The 22938-nt window shown below is 41.6% G+C and overlaps 1 protein-coding gene across 1 annotated transcript; it reads left to right on the top strand.

The window, feature by feature from the left end:
* The first annotated feature begins 1060 nt into the window (after positions 1 to 1060).
* HDAC11 (histone deacetylase 11) lies at positions 1061 to 21799 on the top strand. The gene is made up of 10 exons (XM_059480443.1): positions 1061 to 1112; positions 2451 to 2599; positions 4599 to 4699; positions 8501 to 8617; positions 10635 to 10677; positions 10826 to 10902; positions 12125 to 12187; positions 14058 to 14154; positions 16879 to 17057; positions 19943 to 21799. Coding segments are annotated over exons 1-10 (1071 nt in total). The 5' UTR covers positions 1061 to 1110; the 3' UTR covers positions 20186 to 21799.
* The last annotated feature ends 1139 nt before the right edge of the window (positions 21800 to 22938 follow it).

Here is a 22938-nt window from a genome sequence, read left to right as displayed (position 1 = left end):
CAAGAACCATGGAAACTAGTCTGTCAGTGGATTTTTAGTTTAAGTAATCTTATAAATGAAAATGAAATAAGGACATGGTAGAAATTTAGCCCCGTGAAGGGCTTAAAACATTAATGAGCTGTGTTTGTAGCTTGTTAACCAAACACTCAAACTCTAATTAAATCCCAAGTACTAAGAAATCAGGAACAAGGAAGAAAAGGTAAATGTGCTGGAGGAATACTGAAGCGAGCACACAAAGGACCAGAACAAAATAAACGTTAATTAAAAGATAATGTCAAAGCGATAGAATGTTTTCATGGAGTAACAGTCTCCTGCTGCTAAATAAATACCAAGGTGAAGCCCAGGCATCCATCAAAACTGAATGCCAAGCCAAAGCCAGCATATTTTGAGAAAAAAGACATTTATCAGGGACTCTCGTAAAGAGACATTACTCCTCCAGCAGAAAGAGTGCTTCTGGGCATTTATGCTGGGATACTGCTCGTATTGATGGACCGTTTTTCATTATATTATTGATTTAGCTGTACAACTGTGTAAGAAATGCTTGTTGTAAATATTCAAACAGGATTAATTAACTATGCTTAGAAATGGGGGTTGACTTGAAACTCTTTTCTTGGGTGCCTGAATTCAGTGATGTTGTCCCTGGGGTGAATCCTGAGCAGTGAAAAGCACCAACAGTTCCGCTGCTGTTAGACAGGATCACTATTTCACCTTTGCTTTCCCCATTTTCCTGTAGACCTATGAGGACTTACTGGTACGAGCTGTTAATTTTATTGTACAGCGAGGATCGTATTTTCCCATCCAAAGATACCGTTAGTGTGGATTCGCCTTGAGGCCCTTGACACTGCGTTTATATAACCCCCCCTCCCCCCAACATCAGAGCAGCGGCTTGTCCTGCGACCTCGCAGTTCCCTTGACAAGGGCCGTCTGGGGCTGTATTACACCGCCCATGGCGCACAGCCCTTCCATCCCACGTACGAGCCGGGGTTAGCACGCTCCGGCACGGCCGGGCCCGGGGTCGCGCTACCGGCCCCGCCCGTGCTGCCGTGAGCCCGCCCCGCGCCGGGAGGAGCCGGGGCCGGCCCTTCCCTGCGCGGCCCGACGGAGGCGGGGATGTGAGTACGCGCACGGGGGACGGCAGCGGGGCAAGGGGAGCGGGGACAGCGGCCAGCGGCGGGAGGGCCCGGCCGGCACTGCCCGGCCTGGGGGCCGCGGAGCCGTAGGGCCGGGCTGGGACTGCGACAGCGCCCGGAGCCCCCGCGGGCTCGGCCTGACACGGTCCGGCCCAGCCCCGCCCCGGCGGGAGGAGTCCTGCTGGGAACGGGGAGTCCTGCCGGGAATGGGGTGTCCCTCCTGGAGCACGCCGGACTACGGAGAAATGCCCCTGTTCGAAATACCCGCAGGGCCGAGGCTTCAGGCCCCGCTGTCGGAGCCGGGGCTGTCCCAGTCCGCCTCGTACCGCGGGGAGGCCGAGGGAAGGGCCGGGCAGCCCTGGCTCCCGGCGTGGGCCGTGTGTAGGCACCGGGCTGCGGGTTCTGGGGAGAAACCTCCATTGTCCTCGTGTTGCCTTTGGTTTGCTTCTCACAGGGTTTTGAAAGGGTATTCTTGAGCATGTTCAGGCTGGAAATAAGGGTGTTTCTGTTTGTATTGTTCACCTGACAAAAGACCCTTGTGTCTTGCACAGTATGTTGCATGGCCTTTTCCAGACGTTACATTTCGGGGAGCAGGAGAGGTCTGGGCATGATTCAGAGAGGTGGAGTTTGGGGCACAGAAGGCAACCAGCAGGTGGTGGAATAGGCTAAGTGTGAGCACAGAATCCCATCTCAGCCTTGGTTTGACCTGCTGACCCACGTGTGCACACAGGCGTCCACAAAACAATTGGTGTGTGTCTTTGTAAACATAGAGCATTTAATAAACATTGCTGGGTTTGTGAATGCCTTGTGAAGGAGGGCTGTGAGCTGGTTCTGCTGTGTTCCCTGATGTTGGGAAAATACAGTGATTTGGAGGGGGAGGCTAAGGAAAGTATTGGTTAAAGGTTACAGGTGTGACATCCGGAGTTACAAGCATGTCCCTGGTTCTGTGCTCTGCAAATAAAAACCTAAGGCTTACTAGTTAGCTCAGACGGTCACAAAATAGTTTGTTGCTTTCTAGGAAAGGAGCATAGAAACCTTTCCAAGCTTCTGTTTGTTAGAAGCATCGTGGTGTGTGTTTTGATACAGAATTTAAAATAGGAATCTAATCATGCAGGTAATGAAGGTTATGTTGTCTGCAAACTGGGTGCACCTTTGATTGACACACCTGGAAAGGCAAGGGGAGAGAACCAATGTTTCAATTTTTCTGTAATAAATACCGTGTTTAAGAATTGTAAAGTTGGTATTAGGACTAATTTGTAATTTGGGCCTTCAGTGCAGAAGTGTTTTGAAGTGGTGACTGGTGTGTGTTTGCTTGCCAAGGCCTCACAGGACGGAGCTGTACGAGGACCCCCCTCTGGGATGCTGGCCCATTGTGTATTCCCCAGACTACAACATCACCTTCATGGGACTGGAGAAGCTGCACCCCTTTGATGCAGGGAAATGGGGGAAAATCATCAATTTCTTGAAAGGTAAAAACATAACAGAAGGTGCCTCTTAAACCAACATTTGCACAAAACCTAAAGAAAATTACATGGTTAGTACAGGCTTGTGTTGGGCTTACCAGACCTGAGTTGCAGTGTGCAAGGCTTCCTATAGCCTTGTGCTTCCCTGCCTTTACACCTGGTGTAGCAGGAGCTGGGGCATTCCTGTGGCTGGTGAAACACCAGGTGTTAATGATGGTTTGCTGCAGGTGTAACTTGGTTACTCAAGCTGGACTGCACAGCTTGAGTAGGGCTCAAGGGCTCCTCAGGCTGAGGGAGAAGTGCCGCTGTAGCACTTTAGTCCATTCTTTAGCAGCCTCATCCTTCTGCTCTGATGATGTTTGGAAAGAGCTTTGAGGCCCCTCCAGTACAGGCAGAGCTTCCTATGATGCTTCTAATTATTGCTGTTTAAACCATTTGTGGGATACAGGTAGAAATGCTTTAAGGAGATGCAAATGTAAGAACCAGGGGCAGGATCAGGGCCTGTGAAATCTTGACATTTCTTCATTTAAAGTACGAACTTCCTCATCAGGAGTAAAAACCAAAAGCAACAACCAAAAAAAAAAGGCTTTTTCTCTTGCCAGCTCAAAGGCTGTTGGTTGTCCCAAAGCCAGGCCTCTTCTCTTTATGTGGTCCTAATGACTCCTTCAGCTGATGATCCTTGGCAGTTCAGGATTGCCCTTCCCACTGCAGGCTGACTTGTATCCTTTTAACTGAAGTCAAACAATTTGAACACTCTAATAAACTTAGTAGATGAGTTTTGGCTTTTTCCTCTACCAACCTTAAATAATTTAGTGTTGAGTTCCACAACAGTTTTCTTAGTTAATCAGAACTTTTGCCTTTCTGTTTCTTCTGTGTAAACCCTTTTCCTCCAGCGCTTTTTCTGTGACATGCCTATTCTCAAATGTCTCACGATTTCACAGAAAATTGGTTTTCCCAATTGTTTTACTGTCCTTTGAAAGGAGGAAGTAGGCCCAGGATGCCCCAGAGCCCTTGGTTTGCTGTAGCTGTGTAGCAATTCCTGGCAACAGCTGACCTCCCCTGTGCCTTATCACTGAGCAGATCAGCAGTGAGCATCTTTCCAGAGTTTGGCTCTGTTTGACCCCAGTGCATGAATGAATTGTCCCTCAAGCCTCTGTCAGGAGAAACAGAAGCTTGCCAAAACAAATGTTGTCGCAGGTGCTGTTCTTGTAGAACACTTCAGAGCAAAACCTCTCTGTTTTCGGAGTTGTTTCTTTCTCCTCCAAGTATAAAATTAAAGAACAGATACAGGCTTAGGAGGCTACAGCTGTGCAGCAATTAAATATCAAAATTTGCCTGGGAAGATTGGCAGGATTCCTTATAATTGTTGTTTGTCGTGATCATATGCACTCATTCTGAATTCTTGGAGTAACTTGCTCTTATAAAACAAAGTTTTAAAATAATCTTTTGGTCTCTAAGGGAAAGAATATCTGCTCTTTGTTTTTTCTTGGAGTTAGATTGAGTTAGGGGGTAATATAAATATCCTAATAAGCTTGTTTGCTTTCATGAACATCCAAGCCATTACTTTGTTTTGAATTTTGATTTATTACTTTATTCTCCTGTGATTTAGGGGATTAAATCCTAGTATAAACTGTGGGATTTTTTAAAGCATGTTAAAATAATGGTGGCTCTAAACCCTAAACTGTGAGGAGTTGTGTGATTCCAGTGTATGTTCATCCTCTGTCATTACCTGTCTGTCCTTTCAGTTCAACTCCCCATGATCTTAGCACACTCTGAAAACTTCCTGTACACAATATTTCTCAAACACACACTACCTGAACAGCTTGCCTGTGACAGAGGGGGTGTATTTGGAAGACTTGCAAACTCTGAGCAACCTAAAGTCATTCCAGCAATGAACATGACAGAGGGAGTTACCACACCAAGATCAGAGCAGAGTGTTTGGAGGGGGTCATGGGGAGCTAAGCAGTGCTGTACAATGCCAATTTTTATTTCTCTCCTGTTGCAGAAGAAAAACTAATTGCAGATGACTTGATTGTGCAGGCACGGGAGGCGACTGATGAAGATCTCTTGGTTGTTCACACCAGGCGCTACCTTAATAAATTAAAGGTGCTGTACCTGCTCATTTGTTTTTCCAGCAAACTGTCCAGAGTGAGTGTCAAAGGCAGTGGATGTCTTGTACAGTTGTTTTAAATCAGCCTTACAGGTATAGAATGGTATCTGTGGATCACACTGATTACATTGTTACTGAGATTACTGAAAGAAAACTGCAGAAATATTGGGCACTTCACACTACAGAGGGATAACAGAGGGGAAAGAGGGTCTACCATATGAAATAGGTGACCTGGAAGGATATTTCAGGGATATTAAACATAGGCAAACTTAGAATGTCTGAGATGTCAGTAATATTCTTGTTAGTGCCAGGGTTTTAGTGTTGAGCAGTGTAAGTTTTGTTGTACTCTGATAAAATACAGTTCTGCAATTGAAAATACGATAGAAACCACTAACATGGGGGTACTTAGTTGGATGTTTTCTAATGCAGGGATTGCTCTATGGGGTTTGGGGTTATGTAATCTTGACAGAGCATGTGTGTGGGGGTTCTGTGGTCAGTCTATTGGGGGCAAGTACTCATTTCATAGTCAGACACTGCCTCCATCAGTGGAATATGGAGAGAGTTGAAAGATCAATGAAAGGGCATAACCAAGCACATTATCTGTTGTGAAGGTTTCCAGAGCCAGCTCACAGGACTGCAGGGGGGGATGAAGAACATTCCCTGTATATTTCTAAAGGAAACATGAGTTTGTTTAACTTCAGTGTGACTCTAAAGCATAAACGTGTGAGATTTCTGGTTCTGAATCTACCCAGTCGTCTCTGGGTGGAATTGGGTAATAGATGAGTGCAGGTAACATTACTTTTACCAGGCAACTCTGCTTGGAGGGCAGAAAATGGATTTGTAAGAAAAAAAGAACTCTTCCATTTCATAATTCAAAAGAAGTTATTTTGAGTCACCCATGCCCTTCCACAGTGGAAGAGTCCTCGGATTGCTATTTCTGGAATGTTTTATTTTTCTGTATAAATGATCTGTTATTTGTGGGAACTTTTTCACTCTTAACTGCTTTCCCGAATTCTCTTATGCTTCTTCATTCTGTGCTATGAAGTTACATGCAATTTCATGCATCATTAGATTTGATATTATTGCAGTTATTCTGGATATTGAACTTTTAATTCCATAGAACCACCCACCTCTTTTTCCTGAATCACTTCTTTGAAGCAGGGTTTAATGTGCGTAGCTCAGATTGGAATGCCATAATAATATTTTTAGTACCTATGGGATGCTTTCACTTGTATAACTTGTGTCTTGTGGCCAAGACCAGCCCTGTTGTGTGTATGGGATTAACTGGGTGTCTCCTCTCCCCCTATTCTTGAGAGAATATTTCCTGCAAGTGTAGGAACTGGAAGGTGTTGTAGTGGTTGCACCAGCAGATTCCTGCCAAGCAGCAAAGATAAAAGTGCTTAGTTGCAAAAGCAAAATAATGTCCTAGACGTGAAAAAGCCCTGTGAAAGCTCTTAATTGCCTTATCCAAAGTCTACTGTGCTATTTTTCTTTTAAATCCAGACAAATAGGTATAAATGGCATAGTTTTATATTAGATCAGCTGGAAAGAGTACAAAGTTGCTTGCATTTTTCAGAATGCCCAGGTCTCCTAAAATAATGGATCACTTGAGTGTTCCTTTAAAATCTGAACATGAATTTGGTAGGAAATTGCCTACACTTGCAAGAGTAGGTGGTGATTGGTGTCTTAGCAGCTGAAAGCCAGCTGAGCATTGGCAGAAGAGAAACAAAAAGGTGTGCACAAGGTCCTTCTGCTGCTGGAAATGAGGTCTGTGTTTGCAGGAAGGGTCTCCCTGTTTCCCTGCTGAGTCCTCACAACAAAGTCTGGCCTTTTGAATTGAGGCAGTTCCCCCTCAGTTATTCCTCTGAAGAATTTAGATCTCCAAGGTAGTGACTGGACTGTGGGTCGTTTGCTTGCAGTACTTTTCCACTTGCTGTCTTCTTCTAGTGTTATGTAAAATAGTGAATTTCTTGTGTGTCAGCATTCTGACCTTTGGGAAGGAGGTAGGCAATGAGGGTAGAGCCAGTTTCTGACTGTGCTTTTCCCTTTTTTTTCATGAGAAGTTCTATGGTAACAAACATGAGCCAACACTGAAATGCAAATGCTGAGGATAAAGCTGGTCTGGGAATTTGTTGTGGTGAATGGTGGAAAACAAAACCAGCACACTGAAGAATAAAGCATAAAACATTCCACGGATTTTCAGTTCCTAAGTGGAGAAGCATTTTCCTTCACGTGTAGCTGCCTTCTTGAACCCCCAGACTTTGCTCCCAGTTGGTGACTCCCCCCCTCTGCTGGAATCACTGATCCCAGTTCAGGCCCAGGTGTGGGCAGCGAGTGGCAACAGGAATGGCCCCAGCTGTGACCACGAGCCTGGGAGCCAAAACTCCCACCACACCTGGACTGCTCACCTCCACCTAAAAACCTGCAGCTGCATCATAATTGCTGGTTTGAGTCATGGTTGCTCCCACTTCTCTCTGTTGACATTAATCTTACTTTAAACTTTGTTAAAACTTTCTGTGTGATTATCGTTCGCATTTGAGGTAAAATTTATTTTTTATCCAAATGTGACCTTTTAATTTCCATTTTAGAACAACAGGATTGAATATAGTTTTTAATAATGTGTTTGTTCAAAAGCTAAAATGTCTTGCAAAGGGGCTTTATCAAGATTGACTGTACTAAAAAATAATTAAAGCACCTTGTGATGGACAGCTGATAAGATGGTAACAGAAAAATGTCTTGCAAATATAAAAGTAGAGAGATTTTGAAATTAACTGTTGGTAAAATATAGTTAGGACTTGGGCACTGCATGAACAATGCCACCCCTTCATCCACCCAGTAGTGCCTGGTAATTGAAATATTGCTAACTGGAAGGTTAATTTGAGCATCAGAGGACCCTGAGATGGGGATGTGATTGCCTTTGGTTCAAATTGCCCACCTGTGCATGCTGCCAGCTGTGAAGAGCTCAGGAATGGGGCAGCCAGTGCCCTCAGTCTCCTTACAGTTCCTAATGCTGCAGAAAGTAGGATCTGTTCAGACTCTCTGTACATGGTGGCAAGTCCTAATCCTCAGTCCCTCAGTGTGTCAGTACTGGTTGGACAGGTATATTCTTGCTTGTGACTTAGGCTTTGAAATATATTTAGCAGTGTTATCACTAGTAGCAGTGTTAGTGGAAGTTCTTTGAAGTAATCAATGTGTTTGCAAAAAAAAAAAAAAAAGCATATGCATATTGCAAATATTCTGTGTTCTAACCTTGAAGACTTTTGAACAAATTGTTTCCTTGAAACATTTTCCAGAAGTGTTTAATATGCTAAATAAATTTTAATCAGTTCTCTATGCTAAAGTTTGTACTGTGTGTTCACTTAAGTGTTTGAACTTCTTAGTTCAGTTGTCTGTTTGTTTGTGTTTGCTTTCTCCTTGGTATATCCTTTTGATTCCACACAGGAATAGATATTTTAGGTTTGAACAATATATCAAGCATAGCCGAAGGGCATTTTAAAATTCTTCCTCCCAATTTGAAGGATATTATATTTTCTGAAATACTGCCTTCCTGAAAACTTGCTGATTTGATACATTTTGGTCCTAAAATCTGGGAAGCGATGATTCTCATAGTTAAAAACTTGAGGATGAACCTGTTTAGAGGTCACTAATAAGAACTTGTGTGGTCACTTCCATCTAAAAATAATAAAACTCTTCCTAAGGACCTGTGAGCACCTTTTCAATAAATAACTAATGAGAGAGCTAATTGTCATCATCCAACCACAATACATTAATTGGAACTCTCTTTTTCCCCTTTGCAGTGGTCATTTGTTGTAGCTACAATCACAGAAATTCCACCAGTTGCCTTTCTTCCCAATTTCATTGTTCAGAGAAAAGTTCTGAAACCTCTACGTACCCAGACAGGAGGAACAATAATGGTAAGGAGCTCTTGATGCACTTTTATCATGTTTAAATTTGTTCATCAAGCACTGTAAATCTGGGAGTTGTGGTGATTCTGTAACTGAGATTGTCAGCCTTGGACAGTGCTGCCGTGCCAGATACAGGAACAGGGTTTATTGCAGCTACCACATGTCTAAGGTGAGTTAGGCTGGGAAATACGAAAGTTAAACCAACTTTTTTAAAGGACTGTTTAAGGATTTGAATTCTGAAAGAACCTGCTGGGCTCTGGATAAGTCTTTAGATGTATTGGATTATGGTGATAGGCCAGGTGACAAAAGTGCTGCCTCCTCCAAGAAGGCATGAACTGGCAAAAGCAGAGATGGAGAGAAGGAGGGAGAAAGAATTTCATGTAGTTCAAGGTGCTTAAAAATATTTGGTTGTCACTCAGAGCAAGTCCTGCTGAGCAGGGACCTGCAGAGTTTCCTCTCATTACAGCCATGCTGTCACTGCAGGATTGTCACAGGAATGAAGGCAGTGGTCTGAGAGAGGAACTTGGGAAGAGTTTAGAGCTTCCTGATGCTTTGCCTTGGATATTCTTGACAGGAGCTCAGTGTGTGTGAAGCCTATTCAGCTTCGTTCCAGCTAGGCAGTCCTTTTCTCTGCTTTGCTTATGTTTTTCACTGTGCTTGTGCTATCTTTAACTCCCAGGTGTGTGTTCACCAGTTAGAAATGTGCTCAGGTAGAGGAGGCACCTACCAATGGTCTGGTTTTTCTCATGGCTTCTGAAACACAGATGCCACTACTGGACACTTTGGGATTCATCTTGAGGCCATGTGCTGTTATTTTAACCTTTTTTCTTTTTTTTTTTTTTTTTCATTATGGGGAAATAGGAATGTACTTTAAAAGCAAATTTTATTCATCAGACAATAAAATTTGTACAGTACAAGTCAGAAGTGCAATTTTCTGCTATTCCTGATGGGCCTGTTTATTACAAAAATTCCTGTTGAGTTTCTCCACTTTTTAATGATATTTTAGCAATATGGGAAGATTGGGTTTTGGTGAGGAATCCCTAGGAAGTGTGATAAATTGCAGATGATATGTTCTCCCTGGGACTTAATGGGTTTTATAGTTCAGAAACTGCAGTCTTTCCCCAAAATCTAATTTGTGTAAGTTGGCATGATCATAGCAGGATCATGTTTACCATGCCAATAGTTGTCCTACTACTGAATTAAAACCACTCAAATGTAAATATTGGTTATAAAGATTTCATAACTGTCCAAACTTCATTTTGGATATGATATGTAATTTTTTTTTTCATCACTACAGACAAAAAATAATTTTTAGATGTTTTCTCTCCCTGTTTTTTCTTTCACTTGTAACTAGGAATATCTTAAAGTAATATTACTTTTAACAGATCAGTTAAGCAATGCTACCCTTAAATGCTTGTATGACTTTTCCTGGCCAAAATAATCAGGATTTTCAGTTAAAATTACATCATTTAAGCCTTGTGTATCTCTTACCTGTCAATGCTTTCCCCTCCCTGAAACGTCACTTGAGTTCAGAGGAGAGATACAGGCACAGTTTTCCTGTACTGGAGGGCAAAAGAGCAATAAGAATCTATACCCTGCATGTTCTATCCTATAAAAAGTAGAAGTACCAGGACACTTCACACTGGAGCACTTGTCTGGTCCCATCCCCAGCTGGAACTCTGTTTTTTTATGCCTGTGTTCTAGGATTTTGAGCTTACATTCCTCAATCAGTGCATGAACAGGAAGGACATAAGGAGCTTCTTTGTCATATTTTACTTTTTCCAGCACTGCTCTTTCCCTTTTCCAGCTGCCAGAGAAGGAAATACAGATGAATAGCAAATACTCTTTCAGCTCCTTATGCTGAGGGCATTTTTGTTAAGGGTTGTACTCGGGGATCTGGTTCAGTGGCGAAAGATCTGAAAATTCCACGGGCCCGTTGGAATGCCAGGAGTGATTTGGGGTGGAAGCAGAAATTAGCTGTTGCCTCATTTGTTTATGGAATTCCAACTGTATCTTTTTTTTTAAGGCAGGAAAGCTTGCTGTGGATAGAGGCTGGGCCATCAACGTGGGTGAGTACAAATTTGGTGATACCCTAAAGAGTGTATTAAGAGCATCTGAATGTTCTCATTTACATCTCTTTGCAAAGCCCATCAATGTTTTTAGTATCTGGCTTTTGTTTAATTTGTAGCTTTTCATCCCTTCGACTTTTCTGTTCAGGGGGTGGTTTCCATCACTGCTCCAGTGACAAAGGGGGAGGATTTTGTGCATTTGCTGACATCACACTGGCCATCAAGGTAAGAACTGCTCTTAAACCACTGCCTTGTGCTGTTTCTGCAAATGGAGGAGAAATCCATGTGAATTCCTAAGAACTAATTTACATCTTAATAAGAGAAAATGAAGCTATTTCCAGATGGGCAGGAATGGGGATATGGAGAGTTGTAAAGTGGAAGGGAAGAGTTGCAGGGGTCAGAATTATCAATGTAAATAGGCATGACTGTAATTGCATTGAATATGTTGTCTTGCAAAAACCACTCCAAATCAAACCAGATGGATTTCTAATATCCTCAGTGATAATTCTCCTGGCCTTGCAGGTGAACCTGAGCATTCCACATTGATTTCAGTGGTGACAGTCAAGACAAATAGAGAGACAAAAATCCTCTTTCTGAATCAAACTGCACCGTACAGGGCTCAGACTGGTTCACATCCATGAATAAAAATGCGAATGTCTCCAAAATAGTCACCAAATGGGAATGAATGCATTTGATATTTAGCTGTTGAATGGCTGAAGTAAGAGCCTTCTGCAATTAGGGCTTATTTTTATCAAATGAGCTATGGTATATTTGTATACTAGAATATTTATAAAGTATCAGTAAAATCAAACACTAAAGAGCTCTAATGATTGTAGCACACCATGTGACATAACATCCTAATTTCTGTACATGGCAATTTGCAGAAGAGTAATCCACAGTGTTCTTTTTTCACCTACCATTAAAATACAGATTGAGAAATCAGTGGGTGACAGTTTGTACAAAATCTTTGGGTTTTACTATGTCTATATTAAAGATGGTAACTTAGCAGCAAAGTTAAGGCTCAAAGAAGTAAAAGCCTTCTTTTTCTTCCCAGACAGAATAAGAAATTAATTCTGTCACTAAAAATGGCTCTAAGGCACGCAGTCCTTACAGCAGCTTTTCATAAACACTGAATTTTAGGCTGTTGCAGTTGGATGCTGTCACCATCAGCTCTGTGATCCCTCAGTGGGCCTGGCCTCTTCCCTTTGTCTGGTGGAAATGTATAGGGCTTTTATTTTAACAAAAATTACCTTTTTATGTCAAATAATGAGATGTTTACATTAAATGTATGAGAATCATGTCTCAGTTTGTTTGGTGACTGTAACAAATAGATGTACCCTCCATTCAAATTCCAACAGTCATGCACTGTGCAATCTTAGAGCTTCCAGTTCAATCTGTCACCTAAATTCATACATTTTCCCATGTTTTTCCTTGCTTATATATCCAGTTCTTATTTGAGAGAGTACAAGGAGTGTCTAGAGCCACAATTATTGATCTGGATGCCCATCAGGTGAGTAGTTTACCTGTACTCAGTGCTGTGGATGTTTTGCTTAAAATAAAAGTGTGTGATAAATACCTTTTTTGAATACGAACATAAAATCACGGAAGACAAAGTTAATCAGAGATGATGAAAAACTCTGAAGAGTTGATTCTTCAGTTATTTTATGGCCCAAAAGGCTCTTAAGCCAGTTTAATGAAATTAACCTGAGTTGCAGCTCCATCATGTGGCTGCATGAAAAACCTTGCTGCGTTGCACTCGCGTGAGAAGCAAGGATCTGTCCAGACACAATCCCAGCTGGTTCCCAACGCCTGGTCACTGCAGCAGCCTCTGCAGGGGAGGGATTTGACCTTCAGGGGTTTAATTTTAAGCCTAGCTTCAAGCTAATGAAGTAAAGGATCCATCCCTCTTCACCTGGTGGAGTGAGTTACTGTGGTACTGAGATCAAATCTCTGCTTTGGTGGGATTTGCAAAATAAATCCTGAGAGGCCAGAGATGGTATTTTTAGAAAGGCAGTTAATGCACCAAAGTGATGTCCAACCTGAGGCATTTGAGGTGATTTATTATGTCTAAAGAAACCATTTTTACACCGTTCTGGGGCACCGAGGAAGCCTAATGGCTGCAAGTTTTTAATCTTGTGTCATTTCTCTTATGTGTCCTAAAATCATCATGATAGCAGGACCCAGATGGTGCAGCAGAAAGGTGTTTGGTGTTCATGGTTCTCTTCAGCCTCTCTGTCAGGCTGTGGATTTGTTTTGTGCTACGTGGGGATGGTTTGGGTTTGAAAAACACTTGAGATGTATTTTGGTTTTCAGATGTGCTGGTAGTCTCAGTGTGCACATTAAAACACCTGTTGTTTCCTTTCTTGGGGGAATGAGAGGTATCTGAAGTAGCTGAGCAGATCCTGTTTAAGGATGCAGATACTCTCATCTTGTGACTGTTCCAATTCTTAGTGCAGTGCTGAGTTTCACCTCTCGTAAGGAAATGGTTCCCCCAGAGGCTTTCATATTCCTAGGCTTGTGTGCATGAACTGTTTATTTGTGGACCAAAGATGCTGAAGAAATAAATAGAGTTGCCATTTGTCAGCATAAAAACTGAATTACAGCAGCTGTATCTATGGAAATGTCTGTTTCTGTACTTTAAGTGAAATTCCAGGGAGAGGGGCTCTGGTCCTTTATGATACACTGATTTAAATAAAATTATCTTAGTGATTGCTGTGGTAAAATGATTTATATATTAGTGAAAATAAGTGAGGGACAAAAGAATAGTATTTAAATTCAGAAATGGGGAAGGGGGACTATTCCAAACCTGAGTTTTCTCTTGAGCATCCCTCTTCACACCCAGTACAATTTTTTGTAGGGAATTTCTGGTGTTAAACTATTGGGTTGTTATTGTTTATAATTTTTCCAGGGAATACTTACCTCACCCAGGCTTGAGTTATCAGGAGAGCTGTAGTCTGCTTTATTTATTCATTAATTCTTACATAAGAATACTCAGTATTCCTGCAGCAGTTGAAAGTGACTTTTTCTTGCACATTTGGAAGATGATAGATCTGTTTGGTGGGCACAGTTGCTTTTGTTATGCTCTTGAGGATAATTAGCTTCTGATTTTTGCTTATTTTTCTTACATATGTAATGAGATCCAAGCAAATTACCTTCAGAGAGATAAGGATTTTATTTGTGGTAATACCTGCAGTCTTCAGACTGATCCCATCAAGCCCCCCAAAACTGCACACCTCAAAGTAATCTCCAGCACTATAAATAAGAGAATGACACAGGAGTTATGAATATTAGAACCTCTGTGGTGTTAATTACTCTAGAATTCACTGTGTATTTAATTCTGTGTTGCCATGCTAGAATAGCTAACTGTAAATTTCCTGCAGGGAAATGGCCATGAGAGAGACTTTATGGATGATCCTCGGGTTTATATTATGGATGCATACAATAGATATATTTACCCAGGGGATGGTTTTGCTAAACGTGAGTATAACTGAGATTCATCTTCCCAAATATTCCAGACCTACTGTGTTGTTGCCTAACTTCTTTATTTACTGCAAAGCTTCCTTGCAACACTGTTACCTAGATTTCTTTTTTTTTATTATTATTTTTAATTTCACATCATTTTCACTGCTCACTGTGATGTGTCATAACAGTGTTCATGCTGTAGTATTTTCCCTCACTTCAGGAATGACATTTTGGAGTGCAGGGTGTGGGGAGATGTCAGTGGATATTGTTGGCAATCCATTCCAGAGCTTGGAGCAGGAAGCTGAATAATCCTTTGATTTGAAGAGAGTTGTTAGAACTTCATCTTTCCCTTATATTACATTTATGAGAGGATTAGATGATAGTGAGTAAAAAGGTTTCATGTTCTTTTGAGAGTGAAGTTATAACATATTCAGGTGTTGCCTTGCCAGTAGAATTTGTTAGATAAGCATGAAGGAAACAATCTGCATCTGAATGTGGCACAAGGTGGGAAGCAAAGCAAGTCCTGGAACAGAACCATAGAATTTAAAGTTGGAAAGTCCCTCTGAGGTTGAGTCCAACCATTCTTCCAGCACTGCCACCAGTGACCAGTGTCCCTAAATGCCACATCTAGGCTGTTAAATACCTGCAGGGATGGGGACTCCCCCCTTCCCTCTCATCCCCACATTAAGAGCTGATACTTGATTTGGGTTGGTTGTGGTTTGTTTATCCCTGCTGTGTTGTGTCTGTTGTGTCTTGTGGCCTGCCACAATCAATTAGTGGGGCTTTGATAATGGTTAAATTGGAATGCAAAAGCCCCACGTTTATTTGGTCTTTGATTCTGCTGCACTGTCATTTACTACAAGCTCAATTTGTTCACTGAGTCAGGGGTTGCTGGGGGAGTTGTTCTGCTGTTGGATTCCTTCAGTGATGCTGTTGTTCTGAAAAACCTACTTCATTTGGATTCGTGACAAGAGTTAGGTGCAGTGCATTTCACTGCTGTCTTTTGACAAGTAAAGATACTAAGAATTGTAGTACTTCAAGGTTTTAAGCTAAAAATGACCATTAAAAGCACACCATGTCTAGAGGCAGACAAATGGCAAGCAAATATGGGGGGTTTCCCCCCAAGAAAAGCATCCTTTTATTAATGTATCACATGGCAGCATTTGAACAGATGGATTAAGACCAAAACAGAGTCAGTCCTTGTTAGCAAGTCTGAAGCACTGAGCTGCAGTGCCACACTGAATTCCAGCATTCCTTTTCTGCAGATGAAGGATGAGCTGCACAGGGCTGGGCCAGAGCCAGTGAATATGTAGCTCCTTGCACTTTGCATAAGAATGTCTAAATAGGATTTTTGTGGCTAAGTCCCGTAAACCCTTTCCAGTAGGTGACCAGGCAGAGATGGGGTCACAGGGGGAATCTCCTTGCAGAGGGGCAGAGGCTTGAACACGAGATTTTGGATCCTTAGAGTGAACTCCAGTTGATCACTGTCTCCTTGGACTTCCTGCTGTTTCTTCCAGGTTTTATTGCAGGAACCTCTTCAACACATTTTTTGCCCCATGGGCTTCAGTAGGGAGGGGAGAACAGGGAGAAGCTCACCTTGCCAGTGTTAAGCCATAAGCATATTGAGTCCCTGGCAAAGCAGCGTGGAATTACGCAGGCTTAGGAGGAGAAAGAGGGATGAGGAATAGCACTGGTTCGCTGAAGAGAAAGCAGGAAAGGCTGAAACTTTGAGAAACCATAAAGAAGCAAAAATCTTTGAAACTAATATTGATGCAATATAAAATAACAGGATGAAAAAGAAAAGCTTCACTGATGCTGAACAAAGATGAAAAGCAGAACAAAAGGCAGCAATCACAAGAGGAGTTGTCATTATGTGTTGAGGGCATTCTTGCACACTTGGTGGGGGCTGAATCCATATTTAAGATGTGAGACTCCACATCATTTAGTGTGAGGAAGAAGTCATGCCTTGGAACAGCTCCGGCATGGCTTTGATTAATTCAGTCACACATCCCTCCATAAAAGCACCCAAAATTCAGCTGCATAACCTTGGGTTTCTTTCCTTTACCTTCTCAGCCTTCATTTTCTACTTCTATTGCTTTATTAGAAGCATTAGAAATAATTTGATTTGAATTAAGAATTGACATTTGCTCCTCTGGTAGGATTACAGGGTAAGAACATTAAATTGAAAATGCTTGGGGCAAAGCTGAATCTTGTTATACATTCATAAAGCAGTTCACATAAATTCATGATCCCTTGCTGTGAAGTTTTGAGTGTTGTGATAAAAATAAAACATCTTCATAATTTCTCAGTGATATTTATCTTGTTTTTCCCCAGCTGTTTCCTCTGCAATAGCAGTTCAGTGTTTTCTTTGCCTTACGCTTTATTTAAGTTACTTTTAAGTTAATAATTTTCTTTATGATTTCTCTGCTGATTGGTAACTGGACTTGCAGATCAGCTGTTTTTCAATAACATTTTCCATTTGCATCTCAGATTATATTTTTTTTGTCCCGCATCTAATTTTCTCTCTTCAATGGAATTTTTTCAAGGTCATTGTGCTTTACATTTGCTGAGAAAACAAGCAGTTGAATAGTTTTATTTAATTCATGTTTCTGTGAAATTGCAATGTATTGAGAGAGCTTCCAGAAAGGTAATTTTTTTTCCCCTGCTTACCTAAATGGTGCATTTTCTTTCAAAGCAGTGCTTTGTTTATTGAGCAGTGCTTGCTTTGCTGTCCCTCAGGTGCCATAAAACGCAAGGTGGAACTGGAGTGGGGCACAGAGGACACCGAGTACCTGCAGAAGGTGCAGACCCACGTGGAGGGAGCCCTGAATGAATTCCAGCCTGACATCATTGTTTACAATGCTGGCACTGACATTCTGGATGGGGATCCCCTGGGAGGCCTGGCCATTTCCCCCCAGGTGTGTCACAGACCATTTCCACCCTCCTGTCACAGACACACATCCCCCTTGCCCTTCACCCTTCTCTTCCTTCTTCCCTCTCCTGACTCTGAATATTTCTGTTCTTCTGGTGCCTGTTCCAGTACCATTCATCTTCTCTCTAAAATACACTGATTGCCAACACCCAAACAGTAACCAGAGAGATACATATATTTTCACACTTCACCTGACTTTTATTTTCCCTGCTTGGTTTGTTCTTTCTTTGATTCTTTTTTCCCCTTACATGACCCATTTTGCAATGTATTTCTTTTGTCACCTGCCCCCAGTGTGTATCTTACACCTTATTTCTTTTGTAGCACTCCCAGCTGTTTTAAGCTACCCTCATGGTTATAACAATTTTGTGCAGCCTGGCTGTGCATTCTCAGCAAATGAACAGTTACTTTCCTTTTCTTGACCTTTTTCTTCAGATACCATTTACTTTCCCCAGTTTGCTACCAGACTCAAATTTTGGTTTATTCTGTAAAGTTTCATAGAAGTCTTTACCTTTCTGCTTTTCTTAAAATAAGCAAAAATTTACAGTCCTCTTATTTCCTTCATGTGATTTTGTGATTCCTTCTCTTGACAGTTCCTCTGTGCTATCTCTCTCCTGTTTCACATTTAGGTCTCTTTAATGACCACCAAATCAGTACAGAAAAGTGCTTGTTTGATCTGTGAGCTCTCAGATTCCCCTCTTTGAGTCACCACTTTGTCTGTTCAGTTTTAATTCTGCTCGGTTCTCTTGCACAAAGGAAGAGCTGAGGGGCTTGGACTTGGTTGGGACCTTGGAGAGGAGATGGCCTGAGGTGTGAGATGGGGTTTGGTGAGGCAGAGCCCACTGGCAACCAGGGAAGTGACAGCTTGGTCATAGGGAGATACTTTGGATTTACTTCTACAAAAACCCCCAAATTTCTGCACTTTGATTAGGAGCAGTGTTCACTGCCAAGAAAAAGGAGTTGCTGTAGCTTTCTGGGTTCTGTGCAGACACAGAATGTGAGGATGGGGGAAGAAAGGTGAAGCAGCTTCCCTGGCCACGAGGAGGAGTGAAAGGAATTCTCTGCACAGCTGGAGGGAGCTCAAGCCTTTAGTGTCTGCTCTGAGGGCAGAGTTCTTGTCTCTGGTGTGCAGGCTTGAAATCCCAGTGCTGGAAAGGCATCGTGCCTGCACAGTGCCTCTCTGCAAAGGTCCTTAGTGCAGGCTCCACTTCTGCTCCTGAAGATGTCATTTGTATTTTACTCTGCAGTGTTAGTTGTGCCCAGAATGGGGCTCTCAGAGTTCTCTGAGTGATGGTTTCCTGAGTGATGGTTTCCTGGTTCATGAGGCTGTAAAAAAGCCTGCGGTGCATCAGCTGAGTCCCTCTTCCCTTTGTTTGGGAGTGGGAGCTCTGCCAGGCTGTTGTTTTCCACAGAAATGTGGGAGTAAGCCCAAGTTTTCCCCTCGGCTCCAGCAGACTCTCCCTGGAGCTGCTGGAGCAGTGAGGCTCCTGAGAGCAGGGGTTGCTTCCAGCTCTGGTGTGGGATAATAGTGATGCATCCTCTGCTGGGTCCCCAGGGCCCTGCAGCTCCTTCTGTAATTATGTTGCTTCCTTTAAGGATCTGATTCTAATAGAATTCTTCAGTTTCCTTTGTCTTACTGTTCATTTGTTATTCCTGGTTCTTTCCCAGGGCTGTGTCAGACTGTGCAGTGAACAATATTCTTGGATGGTTTTACAAGATACTTTTTTTCTGCTACATTTGTGTTTTATTCTTTCCCTTTACCATCTGTTTGTGGTCTAATTAATAGCAGGGTGTTATTTCCTGATGTTCTTCCACTCTTCCTGTAACCAGCCTGGGCAGTGCATGTTCATTTTGAAACACTTCTACTGCTGCTTCTTGGATTTGTGTATTTTTATTTTATTGCATTTATTTTATTGCATTGTGATGCCTTTTCCCTTCACCAGCTTGCAGTTATTTAAGTTTTGAGCTGTCCATTGTAAGCTGTTGTCTGTTGTGTTGCAAGTGTTTTGTGTTTTGCTTTTTTTTTTTTGATGAGTTCTAATGAATTGCATGTATCTGGAACTCTGCTTTTTCAAAAGTAGATTTTTAATTCTGTTCTCACTCATTCCTGAAGTACTTTTGACTCTCATGGGCTTATTTCAAACCCAGAAGACTCACACTCTGCTCTTGCCTGCGTTCAATGACAGTCCACCACCTCTTGGTCAGCAATCTTTGCTATTTTTCAATTCCATACCCTTCTAGTAAGAATAGAAAGAATTTTTTTCTTTTTATGGATTTACCATTGCTTACATTCTGCAACTTCCCCTTCAGCCATAGATTCTTGTAGCATTAACTACCGGCTCTTATTGCAGAAACCGGGACTTGAGATTCAGCCAGTGATTGTGAATGTGTAAAACTTGATTTGAATTTTGGGCTTTTCTGTAAGATTGTGAAATTTTGATCAAGTTACTAAACTTTTGACAGATGGTGCTGTGCAAGTTGAGCACAAATTAAAGCATTGTGAATTCAGAGAGTCTTTCCTGGTCTCAATTCCTCACCTGGGAAGTAGGTGTAAAATTTGCAATCAGTTTAGGCTTTATGGCCTTTGAGTCGGAATTCTTGTAGGAATTTGTACTAAAAACTTTTATCTGCTGTGTCCTCTAAAACAAGCCAAGGACATTTGGTTTGCTGGGGGTTTTGGGGGATGGTGTGGTTGGGTTTTTCTTAAATGATCAGACGTGCAAACCAGCTAACAGGACTGAATTTTTAATTGTTACTGTAAACTGTAAAGCCCAAACACTTAGCAAGCATCCAATACTGTAAATGCATAAACCACAGGTTAGAACTGAAGCATCATGTTGCTCTCACTTATTTCTCCCTGTGGTGGCCTTGCAGGGCATTGTGAAGAGGGACGAGGTGGTGTTCAGGGCTGCCAGGAGCCGCGGGGTGCCCGTGCTGATGGTGACATCCGGGGGGTACCAGAAGAGGACGGCGCGCATCATCGCCGACTCCATCCTCAACCTGCACAGCCTGGGGCTCCTGGGCAGGCAGCAGCCAGCCTGTGCTCTTGGGAGTCCCAGCCTGGATCAGATGGTCAGAGACTCTGCCAAGGACTTCAGCAACTTGTCACTGCAGTGACAGGTCACTGAATGTTGGTCACATAAGCCAGAGGCAATACAGAGTAACTCTGTCTAACTGCCGAATTTATCTTGAGCTAAGGCAACACATCCTTTTAAACTAATTGAGATATGCACTCAAGGGTACTGTCTTTGTGTCTAATATTGCTGTAGAAAGCTTAATTTGCTTCTCTGATTAAAGAGTGTGGGGTGGAGGGGGGCGGGTCTGTTATGTTAGAAGATCTATGCATTTGGTATCCAAAGACTGTCCCAGACCTGTTTCAGATGGTGCAGCATGGTCTGAGGGGGGAGGAATATGGACTAAAGCTATTGTTTTGTGGGGTTTTTTAAATACTGCATTTTATTTATTGCTTTTTAAATTGAAATACTGTTAGAAAATGAGTTCTGTGCAGACTTCAGCTGTCAGTGTAACACTAAAGGGAAGTGCAATACTGTAAAAGCCAGGGCAGTTTATTTATGGCTTTGAAGCCATAGACAGTTAGAAGGAATGTTTGTAAATTTACTTTATTCCTTTTGTTGATAGTGACTTAAATCTTGCTCATAAACACCTTGTGAAATAGAGTATGAAACACCTTTGGCTCCATATGCAAATGAGCCATAAGGGCTCACCATTTCCAGTCTGGTGTTCCAGATGAGCTCTGCATGTGACAGGCAGTAGTTCCTATGCACTGTAACTCACAGAAAGAGGAACTACAGTCCAGTGAAAGCTGATCTTACAGTTCTCAGCAACCCTGCGAAAAAACTATGTAGAAATATAGGCTGTCTTACTTATTGCCATGTATAAAACAGTGAGGAGTAGATTTAAATTATTTTTCCCCAACTAGTGCTGTGCTTTTCACTTGCTCAGAGATCAATGGTACTTCTAGTTGCAGTCATAGTTGGTAAGCAAATCCTTCATTTTTCTTGTTCATTAAGGAATGCAGTGACATTCCTACATTGAGATAATGTGCTAACTTTATATGGAGCTTTTAGGAGGATTTGGGAACAAAGTAATGTATTCAAAGCAAATTCAGTTGCACTACCTGGGAAGTTTGGCATTAGGTACTGTTTGTACCAGTGGGTTGTAAATGTACTACTAAACTGTATATTTTGCAAGAGCTTTTATAACTTTCACTGATTTGTACAACAGGTTTTATGTTGTGTTTAGGTTGGAGCCATCCTGTGAGGGAGCAGCATGGTTTTCCTTGTAGAGTTGTTGTGTAAGCTATTTAAGGAATGTTTAATTCTAATACTTACCTCATTTAGTGTTCATGTTTAGATCATGGAGTTTGTCCATTGTAGGAATTGCACAGCTGCTATAAATACCTGCTTTAAACCAGATCTGACCTATTGCACTAAGCTTAAGTTGCTACACTGGGATTAAAGAGCACTTTTAAAATTCTTACTAGGACCATCAGAGTATGACTAATGTTGAGATTTATTTTTTCTATACTGTCTGACATTACTGAAAGGTGTTGTTATTCTTTCATATAATTTTTATAAAATTCTAGATTACATTTCTATGAACTAAACCCCCATCATAACATCATATGGTCTTTCCCCAAACATTTGCTGTCTGTGTTAACATGTTTCTATAATTTCCCCTCAGTGGAGATTAAAATTATGTTGAACAATGCTGACTGACTTCTTGTCACTTCACATGGATCTTAGCAGTCAAAAAGTTGGGCTGTAGCAGTTTATTGAAAAGACAAGAAGATGTATTTTTCATATTTAAAATGTGTCTGAAACTACAGTGAGTCTCAAGGGTGAGTAGTACAAGGTTTGTCAACAGCTCTGAGAGTTCAGTGGTGACTCCTTGAAGAGAGGTTGCATGTTTTGTGTCCAAATACTTTTAAGATGTCATTATAAGGGGTTAAAGTCACTTTCTAACTCCCAAGTTCTATTTCATTATCTACCTTGTAAGTCCTAATCCAAGTATTTCAGTATTAGAGGTGTTAACTGGTTACTGAGCTTCTGATAAAACTGCAGTATTTTTAGAGACTTTTATAAATCAATGCCTTTTCAGAGAGCTGAATGTTTGCAGTAGAGCCTGCTGGCTCTCAGGCTCACCTGTGAAATCTCTGATAAGCAGCACTGACTGCATTTCAGTGTTCATTGTAAAGTTACAATTGGAAAACACATCACTCCTTCATATTCTCTTAAATTTGGTGCCTTAATACAGAAAAAGAAGAACACTGTGCATGGAATTTTATCTTTAAAAGTTCCTGTATCTTACCAGTTATATATATATATATTGATATAGATATATGGTATTCTGTGCTTTAATTGGGTTCCTCTGCTGCAGTCATCTCTGTTAGGTGAATAAATCAGTGCACAATGCTTTCAAAAGATGCAATTATTAATCATGAGCTGTTTATAAATGGGCTGTAAGTATGGCTGATCATGTAGACTATCACAAAAATTATACAGGAGCTAGAGACATGTCAGGGGCTGAGGAGCTGGAGTCTGACAGCTGGAGAGTGTTTGAACTACCAATAAATAACTCATGGAGGGAGAGAGACACTGCAAATCCTAGAAAATTTTTTTTGCAAGATGTTTCCAAAGGAAAATTGGTTTGACCTATATAAAAAAGATACACATTTCACCAAACCATTTCAGTGTTAAAAGCCATTTCATCTGTTTACATTTGCTTTGAGTATTTTCTCATGAAGTGCAGAGCTGTGCTGGAGATCACCAAGATGCACAATCTCTCAGTATTTCTTTACAAACACAAGCAGAAGCAGTGAAACTCTGGGTTCGACTATGTGGGAGTTA

The sequence above is a fragment of the Ammospiza nelsoni genome, chromosome 11 (assembly GCF_027579445.1).
Source record: "Ammospiza nelsoni isolate bAmmNel1 chromosome 11, bAmmNel1.pri, whole genome shotgun sequence".
Classification (NCBI taxonomy): Eukaryota; Metazoa; Chordata; class Aves; order Passeriformes; family Passerellidae; genus Ammospiza; species Ammospiza nelsoni.
Note: the sequence above shows the minus strand (reverse complement) of the source record. Positions and strands in the feature narration are given on the sequence as shown.